The sequence below is a fragment of the Ranitomeya imitator genome, chromosome 1, assembly GCF_032444005.1.
Source record: "Ranitomeya imitator isolate aRanImi1 chromosome 1, aRanImi1.pri, whole genome shotgun sequence".
NCBI lineage: Eukaryota > Metazoa > Chordata > Amphibia > Anura > Dendrobatidae > Ranitomeya > Ranitomeya imitator.
Window position 1 is genome coordinate 557,062,837 of NC_091282.1, and position 12,543 is coordinate 557,075,379.

The 12,543-nt window shown below is 41.3% G+C and overlaps 1 protein-coding gene across 1 annotated transcript in view; it reads right to left on the reverse strand.

Annotated features, from left to right (window-relative positions):
- The window catches only part of JAK3 (Janus kinase 3), a 475,730-nt gene that overhangs the window by 97,831 nt on the left and 365,356 nt on the right, over nt 1-12,543 (reverse strand). The window contains exons 20-21 of the mRNA XM_069767767.1: nt 11,013-11,137; nt 1,627-1,799 (exon numbers count right to left, since the gene is read on the reverse strand). Of these exons, the coding sequence (XP_069623868.1) occupies nt 1,627-1,799; nt 11,013-11,137 (298 nt within the window). The remainder of the gene's footprint in view (nt 1-1,626; nt 1,800-11,012; nt 11,138-12,543) is intronic.

Genomic DNA, 12,543 nt, shown 5'->3' on the forward strand with positions numbered 1-12,543 from the left:
GCTAAGGGGTGATCTTATTTTAATGTATAAATATATGAGTGGACAGTACAAAGACCTTTCTGATGATCTTTTTAATCATAGACCTGAGACAGGGACAAGGGGGCATCCTGTACGTCTGGAGGAAAGAAGGTTTAGGCATAATAACAGACGCGGGTTCTTTACTGTAAGAGCAGTGAGACTATGAAACTCTCTGTCATGTAATGTTGTAATGAGTGGTTCATTACTTACATTTAAAGGGACTCTGTCACCTGAATTTGGAGGGAACAATCTTCAGCCATAGGGGCGGGGTTTTCGGGGGTTTTCGGGTGTTTGATTCACCCTTTCCTTACCCGCTGGCTGCAATATTGGATTGAAGTTCATTCTCTGTCCTCCATAGTACACGCCTGCGCAAGGCAAGATTGCCTTGTGCAGGCATCTACTACGGAGGACAGAGAATGAACTTCAATCCAATATTGCAGCCAGCATGCAGCCGGTGGGTAAGGAAAGGGTGCATCAAACACCCGAAAACCCTGCCCCGATGGCTGAAGATTGTTCCCTCCAAATTCAGGTGACAGAGTCCCTTTAAGAGGGGATTGGATGCCTTTCTTGAAAAGTATAATGTCACAGGGTATATACACTAGATTCCTTGATAGGGCATTGATCCAGGGAATTAGTCTGATTGCCGTATGTGGAGTCGGGAAGGAATTTTTTTCCCTAAGGTGGAGGTCACTCTTTACCACATGGGTTTTTTTTGCCTTCCTCTGGATCAACATGTTAGGGCATGTTAGGTTAGGCTATGGGTTGAACTAGTTGAACTAGATGGACTTAAAGTTTTCTTTCAACCTTAATAACTATGTTACTAACTATGTTACTATGTTACACTGATGGCAAAGACAGACACACGGATGACACACTGATGGTAAAAACGGACACATGGATGACACAGTGCTGCAAAACACTGGTGACACCGGTTTCATTTTTTCACGTACTTGTTCAAATACAGAAATGTAAATGAGGCCTAAGATTTATTATTTATTGATGTTTATTGTTTTCTGCTGATATATTATTCGGCCCACAACTGCCTCCCACAAACTTGCGATAAACATTTACAATCAGCTCGGCAAATTGTGCATTCTTGCTTCAATCAGAAGAGGTAGACAAGCTGCGGCAAGGCCCTTAAATGTATCATCAGAATATGACAATGAAAAATTACGCTTTTAGGTTAAATGTATTTTCATTTACTACTTGGAGGTTTTTCTTTTTCAAATTTCCCATATTATGACTTATATGAAAAAAAATCCTGAAATCTTACAGTTTTCACATGATTCATTGAGTATGAAAATAGGTTGACAGTTCCAGATTTGTCAGATCATTTCACAGCAGTCATCTCATTGTCCACACAGACAGATTTATAATGACAGTTAATATCAAACTTGAATGCATATTATGCACAATCACAGCATTTGCATGAAACATGGTCAAATTTCACCTCTTCCCTACACAATGACCTCGGGTCCACCGGATTCGATGCTCTGGAGATTGTTGATGGTGACAATGTTCAAGCCCTCAGCAGTCTCACATTTAACTTCTATCCAGTGGAAAAACAATATTTATTACGGTTGGATTATTCCTTTAACATCCACTTACCAGAAGATAGGGCTTTGTCCTTGTTCTCTGACTACATAGTATTCTTTATCTTGTGGCAGGATTTTTGTCAGGCCAAAGTCTCCAATTTTCACATGGCTTGGACTTTCTACAAGAATATTCCTACTAGCTAAGTCTCGATGAAGGTATCTTTGAGATCCTAAGTATAACATACCCTGTAACATAGATAATATAAGGAAATTGGTGACTAAATACACAATAAAAGTAGAAGTATATTATAAATAAGTTCCAGTAAAGTCCTACTAGTCAGAAGTATGACACCCTACTAGAAGTGTACTGCTAATAATTGCAGACCATGCACCCAGATTATGCCTACTGCGGGGCACTATGGGGTCATCATACTGTACGTGTGGATGGTATTGGAGGAAAACTGTGTGGAGGTGTTTACTGTGGGGTTATCATGTTGTATTTGAAAGGCGTTTTTCTCTATGGAGCCATGGATGGAGTATCATAGTAGGTGAGAACACTAAGTGGCTTCAATAGGGCACTATTTTTGTGTATGTGCCTAAATAAATGTCTCTCTTCCTATCCTTAAAAGTTAGGAGATATACTCTTCTGTGACTGGGGATATGCAACGTTACCTTGCCTACTACACTGAGTATCTTTATTTTTAAGGAATTAATGGGTCCAATTAGTACTTTTGCTATAGTGCACCATGATTTCTATGTATGCCCCTGCACCATACATATCTTGAAATCTGTGGCAGTGGTAATTTGTGGTGTTCTAATATCATTGACTTTGCAAAAGAAAAGGATGTACTGTCCAAATAGAAAATAAGTGTAATAAACATTGGAGAAACAAGATATGCGAGGCAGAGATAAAGTAAGAACAGAGAGTAATCCTGCATGTGATAGGTTTCCATGAAAAAGGGAGTGACGCTTTGCATAGAACAGATTATTTCCCTAAAGAAAATCATTTATCACATAGTTAGCCCATTCATTTGAATAGGCACAATGCAATACCACATTTCAAAAAGAGAATTGTGCTGCCATCTGCATCTTCCCCTTGTCAGGCCAGCAGATTTATTATTAAATATAATAAAATGTAATGCAAATAAATGCGAATCCAATGGATATACACAGAAATGATACAGGATTGGTGCAGACTTGCTGCACATTAACACTCATGATTCCTGAACGTCTTGAAAAGTTGTTGCCTGGACTTTCTTATGCAGACATTGCATAGTTTACCAATTTCCTAACTGAAAGAAATGAGCTGTCTGATGTGGGTCAAAGTCATAGACAGACTATAATTAGGGTGACAAGCTTGCTCTGCTGCCTGATATACAGAATGGCAACACAGTTCCAGGAAAGCTTCCATCACCTGTTCTCTGATGTATGATGCCAACATGTACGTGCCAGCCACAATAAGTTTGGAAATCAGTAAACATTGCAATGTCTGCATATGAAAGTCTAGGCAACAACTTTTCAAGATGTTCAGGAATCATGATTGTTAATGCTATATATATATATATATATATATACATATATATATATATATATAGTACAGGCCAAAAGTTTGGACACACCTTCTCATTGAAAGATTTTGACTATTTTGACATGACTATGAAAATTGTACATTCACACTGAAGGCATCAAAACTATGAATTAACACATGTGGAATTATATACTTGACAAAAACGTGTGAAACAACTGAAATTATGTCTAATATTCTAGGTTCTTCAAAGTAGCCACCTTTTCCTTTGATGACTGCTTTGCACACTCTTGGTATTCTCTTGATGAGCTTCAAGAGGTAGTCACCGGGAATGGTTTTCACTTCACATGTGTGCCCTGTCAGGTTTAATAAGTGGGATTTCTTGCCTTATAAATGGGGTTGGGACGATCAGTTGTGTTGTGCAGAAGTCTGGTGGATACACAGCTGATAGTCCTACTGAATAGATGGTTAGAATTTGTATTATGGCAAGAGAAAAGCAGCTAAGTAAAGAAAAACAAGTGGCCATCATTACTTTAAGAAATGAATCTCAGTCAGTCTGAAAAATTGGGAAAACTTTGAAAGTGTCCCCAAGTGCAGTTGCAAAAACCATCAAGCGCTACAAAGAAACTGGCTCACATGAGGACCGCCCCAGGAAAGGAAGACCAAGAGTCACCTCTGCTTCTGAGGATAAGTTTATCCGAGTCACCAGCCTCAGAAATCGCAGGTTAACAGCAGCTCAGATTAGAGACCAGATCAATGCCACACAGAGTTCTAGCAGCAGACACATCTCTACAACAACTGTTAAGAGGAGACTTTGTGCAGCAGGCCTTCATGGTAAAATAGCTGCTAGGAAACCACTGGTAAGGACAGGCAACAAGCAGAAGAGACTTGTTTGGGCTAAAGAACACAAGGAATGGACATTAGACCAGTAGAAATCTGTGCTTTGGTCTGATGAGTCCAAATTTGAGATCTTTGGTTCCAACCACCGTGTCTTTGTGCGACGCAGAAAAGGTGAACGAATAGACTCTACATGCCTTGTTCCCACCGTGAAGCATGGAGGAGGAGGTGTGATGGTGTGGGGGTGCTTTGCTGGTGACACAGTACTGAACCAGCATGGCCACCTCAGCATCTTGCAGCGGCATGCTATTCCATCCGGATTGCGTTTAGTTGGACCATCATTTATTTTTCAACAGGACAATGACCCCAAACACACCTTCAGGCTTTGTAAGGGCTATTTGACCAAGAAGGAGAGTGATGGGGTGCTACGCCAGATGACCAGGCCTCTACAGTCAACAGACCTGAACCCAATCGAGATGGTTTGGGGTGAGCTGGACCGCAGAGTGAAGGCAAAAGGGCCAATAAGTCCTAAGCATCTCTGGGAACTTCTTCAAGATTGTTGGAAGACCATTCCTGGTGACTACCTCTTGAAACTCATCAAGAGAATGCCAAGAGTGTGCAAAGCAGTCATCAAAGCAAAAGGTTGTTACTTTGAAGAACCTAGAATATAAGACATATTTTCAGTTGTTTCACACTTTTTTGTTAAGTATATAATTCCACATGTATTAATTCATAGTTTTGATGCCTTCAGTGTGAATGTACAATTTTCATAGTTGTGAAAATAGAGAAAAATCTTTAAACGAGAAGGTGTGTCCAAACTTTTGGTCTGTACTATTTATATATATATATATATATATATATATATATACAGTATACCAGTACATAGAAGGCTCATACTGTGTATTGGAGGCTAAGTGGGGCTCATGCTGTATATAGGAGGCTATGATGTGGCACACTCTGTGTATAGGAGGCTATGTGAGGGAACATGCTGCATACAGGGGCTATGTGGGTGTTATACTGCATATCAGGGGCTATGCAAGGGCTCACACTGTATATAGGGGCTATGTGGGGGCAGGGGCTCATCCTGTATGTAGGTTCACTGTGTGTGGGCTCATACGGTGTATAAGGGGATGTCAGCATACTTTATTCTGCTCAATATCAAGTGATACAAGTAATATTAAAATAAAATAATAATTGAATTGTAGTTAATATTTTGAGTAGATTTAATTTTAGCCTATTTGTTCGGTCCTCTACAACAGTCATGGTCCCACCCATGTTGTATTATGTACAGCATTATGGTATGTACATAAGAGGAAAAAAATAAGTATTTTGTCTCGAATGTTTTGCATCTGTGGATATGCACCAGAGCACCTGTGCACCTGTGCACCTATCATATGCTCTATCAAAGGTATCAGGTGACATGTCATGTGATGTCATGTGATTCATCAGGTGCTGGGGGGCCGTCTTCTAAACTGCCTGGGGCCCTGGCTACTGTTATCTGCCGCTGATCACAGTCACAAGAATCTTAGAAGTATATGGCACATTGGCATGTGCTTTGCTCATGGGATAGTTTCTTTTACTTTTATGTAGTTCACTATTCGCTTTAGGGGGAAATATTTAACATTGTCTTATGTTTATGGATCATATTTTGTATTATGCATCTATTATAACAATCCCTGTAATCTTCCGTTTAAAAAATGAACAAACTGAATTTTAGGTACGAGACATAAATACTATGTCAAATTAGATCAGTTTTTAACCACATGTGAACCAAAACCACATCATTTGGCCAGGTTCATGCAAATATATATACAAAAATCATCCATGGACGATTTTTTTCTCACTTGTCATCCCTTTTTTTTTTTTTTTTACAGCAGCCGCTATTAGCCATTTAGAGTTTCCTATGCTACAGAATTGCAATGTACTTGTAAAAATCAGATGCTATACTGTGGCGGCTCTGTATGGGATCTGATTTTTATTTGTGTACCCATAGACTTGCATAGGTGAATCATCGGCCAACACATGGAAGAAACTAGTGCATGCTGCAGGTTTTTTTTTCAGGCACAAATTCGGTCAGTTAAAAAAAAAAAAAGCTCATCTGCTGTACCTTTTAATGGCTAACTGAAAAGATGGTAACAAATTGCAAGCTTTTGAGACTACACAGGTCTCTTCATCAGGCAAAGACTAAAACAAATTCTGAAGAATCACATATTTATGTGATTCTTCAGAATTTGTTTTAGTCTTTGCCTGATGAAGAGACCTGTGTAGTCTCGAAAGCTTGCAATTTGTTACCATCTTTTCAGTTAGCCATTAAAAGGTATCAACCACTGAAGACTCTCAATTCTAAATATTTTTCTATCCACTGGCTAACACGGTACCAAGATATATTTCTTTCCTGCATCTGCTGTACATAATTCAATGACATTGGTTTGAGTGCTGTCTATCTAGTGTTCTTTCACAGACAGTATACTGCCCGAAGATACACTTGTGTGAACCCAGCCTTTGAGCGAGAAGGAATTCCTTGTCACAATAATTGGACCCAGCCCAACCCAGGTAATAAAAGGGCGTGGGATCTGCCAACAAATATAAGTTCTAAATAATCACTGCTAAAGGAACGAGGAAATGTTCCAAATTAATCATCGTGTTATGTGCCAGGAGATCTCCCGGGCACGGAAACCTCGGCCAGAAAGATCTTTGTATTTAGCAATCTTCCTCTGTCTTTCTGTTGCTCCATAGCAAAGATGGAGACCAGCACCCTCTATGGAAGGAAAGCCAGTAAGTCATGTAACCAGTTCACTCCAGGCAAAGCCGTAAATCCGCAGAAACTATGGCGCTACCCAACTGACATGAATTCAAGCCTATGGTGGCCATTGGCCACTGGTAATTTCCACAATGGATCCTGCAGAGAGTTGTGGCTTCTGTTCCGAAAAGGAGCGACAATTCAGCTTTGTATTTTAAGGGTTCAGTTTGGCGTAAAAGGTTTAAGTCTGTGTCCATAGACAGCAGTTTTGCAGTGTTTTTATCTGTAGCCAGAACCGGCTTTCTTGGCAGTAAAACCACTGCATTTAAAATGCTAGTTTTGCTGCTTTTTTGATGCAGACTTTGGCTTATTCAGTAAAAAAACATGTTTTTTATGGGTGAAACTTTCTTTCTAGGGGGTCAAAAAATGCTGAAAGAATTGACATGCTGCAGATTTAAAAAACACTGCATTTATTAGATTCAGTCAAGGAAAAAAGTGCGTGCACAAGATTTCTGAAATCTCATAGCATTTGCTGGTGCTGAAAGACCAAGCTTCTTTTTGGCAGAAAGCTAAGAAATAGAAAGGGTGATAATAACTTATTGATCAGTGGGAGGGCTGGGGGGTGACCGCTGGGAACCTAACTAATCTGCAGCTAGGGATCACACGTCCGTTTACAAAATCATCAGTTTCATCCAGAAAACTCAGACGATTTTTTTCTCAGGCTGTCGTCACACTAGCAGTATTTGGTCAGTATTTTACCTCAGTATTTGTAAGCCAAAACCAGGAGTGGAACAAATAGAGGAAAAGTATAATAGAAAAGTATAATAGAAAAAAATTATTATTATTATAAACATATTCACCACTTCTGCATTTATCACCCACTCCTGGTTTTGGCTTACACCATACTGAGGTAAAATACTGACCAAGTACTGCTAGTGTGACGGCATCCTCACTTGTCATTCGTGTGCTGCCCGTATGCTGTCTGTTTTTTTTTTTGTTTTTTTTTTAAAGCAGCAGCAGTTAGTAATAATTCACAGGACCAGTTAGTTTCCTATGTTACAGAATTACAATGTATCTGTAATAAAGCAGATGCAATATGGATGTTCTGTGTCGGATCCATGTTTATCTCCACACATATATACTTGAGTGGGCGAGTATGACATAGGAAAAAAAAACTAGCGCATGATGCAATTTCTTTCACAATCCGATTCAGTCAGTGAAAAAAATTGCTCATCTGCGCTGCCCCAGTGAATAAGGCCGGTTTCACACGTCAGTGGCTCCGGTACGTGAGGTGACAGTTTCCTCACGTACCGGAGACACTGACACACGTAGACACATAAAAATCAATGCATCTGTGCAGAGGTCATTGATTTTTTACAGTAATGAATATGCGGCTCCACCCCTATGGGAGGTGGAGCCGCATATTCATGACTGTAATCGGCGGCCCCACGTGACCGCTCATACAGTAGAAGGTGCGGCCAGGACAGGAAGCAGCGCCAGCCAGCGATGGAGCCGGGTGAGTATTTTAAGAACAGCGGGCGGGCGCACAGGGGGTGGGAGGGGGTGGGGACATGGATCTTTATGTTAAACACGAGAAACAAAAAAAAAGGAATATTCATATCTTCTCTACAGCAAACGCTGCTGCACAGAAGATATGAATGGCGGCTTCAGCACGATGCAGGGGGCAGCGCTAAACTTTAGCGCTGTCTCCGGCATGGTGCATGTGGTACCTAGTGGGCACACGTGTGCCACACTGATGTGCCACAGAAACGCACGGGCACACGGACACGGATAATTCCGGTACCGATTTTTCCGGTACCGGAATTATCTGGACGTGTGGGACTGCCCTTAATAGCATTGTGAGGCCACCAAACATTCACACTGAGAGATCGCTGCCTGGAGGAAATGAACTCTATTGCTCCCTCGCAGCCTCGGGCTTTCAGTCACAGGGGTGGGCCGGCGTGGCTTCAGTCACCATTCAGTGCAGAGTGAGCAACAGCTGTAACCTCTCCCATGCAACTGACTAATGCTTTATTATATGGGTTAAATAATTTTATATTTTGATTTAACTTTTGTGGACACGGAATTTTTTTTGTATTTTTAATTTTTAAAATTGAAAAAGTTTATGTAAATTTATTTTATTTGCTCGTAATCCTTTTCATTAGTTTGTTTTAGTCCCCACAGGGAGTTTGAATCCATGATTGCTTGTTCTACATACTACAGGTATGTAGGAAAATCATAAGTTCCAAAAATAACAAGCTCACATGGATACATTGATAGGAAAAATTAAATTGAGTCTCAGGTTATGGAGATGAGAGAAAATATGCTGGAAGCGTAAGAATTTAAAGGGGTTGTCCAGTACTCCGACAACCCTTTCTTAATCTCTATGTTCCCCCCCGTAGAATAATAACACTTAGGGCTCACTCACACAAGCATATAACATGGCAGAGTGTTTTCCGATGTTTTATCGGGTGGCATTTAGCCCAATGTGCCGTCTAGAGCTTTTTTTCTCATGACGATTTGGCATGAGAAAACAATCGCAGCATGCTGTGAGTGCATCTGATAATCAGAACATGCACACCCATACAAGTCTATGGGTGCGTGTAAAACATTGGACTGCACTTGGATGTCATCCAAGTGCAGTCTGATTTATGCAGACAGAGATAATGGAGAAATTAAGTTCTCCGTCTTTTCCACACCTGTGTTGGGATTCTCTCACGCAAGAGCAAAAGATCACAATAAGGTGACACTTGGCTCAAACTCTGACAGAGTATCATTAGCATAATAGGCGCAATCCTCTCGCATGAGAGCACATACGGATATCAACCGCAACCTTATACTAGCCTCCTGGTGCAGGCTCCACTTTAGTAATGTCAACACTAGCTCTCCTGCGGCTAATGTAACACGATCCCTACCACAAATCAGTGTTGGCTTCACTCTACTGGACAAATCAGACATCCAACAGAAGTTAGCGCTCCAACTGCTCTCTCACTTCCTCTGGTGTCTGTTTTGTCTGAAGGATTGGGCAGTGAAGCCAGAGATGATTGTCAGCAGGGATTGCGTGATAACAATGTCACGTGAGTCCTGGGAGAGCCAATGCCAACACCGCTGGAATGGCCCAAGCACCAGAGGTCAGTAAAGGAGTTATTATTTTACTGGGGGAAACAGAGATTAAGACTGGGTTGTCTGAGTGGTGAACAACCTGTTAAACGCCCAGCTTTTTTATTCTCTTCTCTACAATTTGAGACTCAATGTTCTCTATCAGTGTATCCATATAAGTACTTGCTATTTTTAGAACACAGGATGGGTCGGAGGTGAGGATATGTGTTATTAATTTACTTGAGGGGATGTCGGAGGGTGGTGCTGTTATGGACAGTAAGGAACACGCTGTTACTTTAAGAGACTGCACCCCCTTGTCTGGCAGGATGGAATGTTCTGCTTCTCCCCTGCAATAAACTGTGTGAATGAACTGGACTGTGGAGATGGCAGGGGTGGAGCCTGAACAGTGTGTGTGAGCTGAGGCTGCTGCAGAGAGAACTTTGTGCTGATAGCTGCAAGAGAGGAGAACTGTGTCCTGATATGGCTGCAAGAGAGGACCCCCAGCCTATAACAGATTAGACTTGTGAGATTTGACAGACTTTTCCGGGTGCAGCGAGGGTGGCTGTCCTGTGTTAGTTCGAGGAGCCACAAAGATACCGAGAAAGGGATTTACAGTTTCCAGGAGCACCTCCAGGACCCAGAAGCAAGGAGAAGACCACTTTTCACGGATCTGACAGAAAGTTGTGCACACCACCGTACTAGACTGTTGGGGGCTGAGTCCCCAACATCACCGTGAGTTTGCTCCTGTTTTGTGCACATGTCAGGACCTAGTGTAGGCTTCAATAGTCAGAACACGGCAGCCGTGAGGCCTACTTAGTAAAGGCCAGGGAGGTTATACGTAAAGTAGCATCATTCTTTGTTTATTGTTTGCATTTACTTGTGTGACTTGTGTGAGTCTGTAACAGATTGGAACACCATGCTATTTTACAGACAAGCTAAAGAATATAACTCTTGTAAATTATCTTTTGCCATTGCATACCCCTGTTTGCATCTTCCTCATCCACTTCATTCCTTGCCTTCCAATAAATCTACCCTTTGTTGTTTGCACCTCATCTTGTGTACAGTAGTCTTCCTGCACCGTGGTAGTCCCCCGGCCATCGCTTTAGGGACATAGGGATTGAGAAGGGCTGGTCTGTGTATTGGACAACTCCACTAAATTCTACTTACTCTCCTAGCCTATTATTTACAATATCATGCAATAAAATTAATAGCTGTTTATGACACCATGGAAGTTTATATGTGTGATTATAGAACAAACCTTGCAAATTTGAGATGCATAGAGAAGAAGATGATGGAACCCAAGCCCATCCTGATTCTTAGGAAGAAATTCCTGCAGACTTCCATTAGGCAGATATTCCATGACCAATTGGAAACTACGTCGACCTGATAACAAAGAAGGCAGTAAAAATATATATATTTTTTTAAATTCCCATTTCTGAGCAAAGAACTCAAAATCAGCAGATTTATTTTTTTGACTAATGCCTGTAGTCTTGATGATGACTACTTTCTTTCACAGCAATTAATATTTAAATATTTAAAGGGTTAGAACAAGTTTTTCACAACTCTGCTGTCGGGTGTCACGGGACCAGGGGCTCCTTCTCTTTCCCTAATGCTAGGGGCACCTTAGCTTGCTCTGTTCCCTGGATTACTTCTGATGGTGAAGACGCTGGGGCCACATAACTTGCCTTCACTCCTGAATCCATCCTCAGTCTGTACCCTTCACCCACCCAAGGAAGAGGGGAGTATTAGTCTACCGTAATACACCAGCAAGACTAACAAGGTAATATGAACAGCCGTAACAAAAGATACCACACATCCAAATATATACACACAAAGAACAGAGGAATGGACTAGGGAGTGGAGGATGGGATTAAACCAAAGTAGGAGAAGAAAGGGAATTATCACACACTCAAAACCTAGCAACAATCACAGATAAATCCACCAAATGCCTTTCTCCAACATCAACCACCAACAACCTCCATCCATGCAGCATAAGACCACTTGACAATGAGTGCTAGCCAGACAGGGTCCAGTATATATAGGAGATGGGAGTGGCTAAAAGTGCACAGCTGAGAGCCTTAACACAGGAAAGCTTCCAGGAGCTCTCAACTGAGCAGATTAACCCCTGCACTGCTAAAATAAATTAACACAATTTAATATGAAGGTGAAGTGCTTCTAATCAGTGCAGGAGTAGGAGAAATCAGATGCTGTGATTTTCTGGCTTGTTTCTGTTGCGGTAAACCCGTGAAAACCTTATCGCCTATCCATAGAAAAGGTGATAAGGTAATGATCAGTAGGAGCCCAAATGCTTGGGCCCACACCAATCTTCAGACTAGGGAATGCACAGGGGCCCTCTTCTGCCTGTGTCCGCTCCAGCTGCTGCGTGTATTACTGCGAAACCTCTGACAGGTCTGTAACAAATATGTTTCATAGGATGGTAATCTAAGAGATACAGAAGGGGGATGCCTTCGCTAATGAGCTGAGCACAGACAGATATCCCCTAGTTCACATCACCAGTAAATAAGTGAGTAAATGAAGTCAGAACTAAAGAAGCTATACCATGTGATTAAATTGGATAATCCGTGTAGTATAGAAAATGTATAGTGTCTCCTATCATCAGACTCCCCGTGATGAAAGGGATCCAAGTTAAAGAAGACTTCTGTTCAAGTAGCTATGCAAATTAGTGTATACTTATTTGCCTGCATAACATTGTTTATTGTACGTTCTAGTCCAATGTTCTTATATTCCCCAAGTACTTAAAAGAGTTCAGTGAAAATAAGTTAGTACCT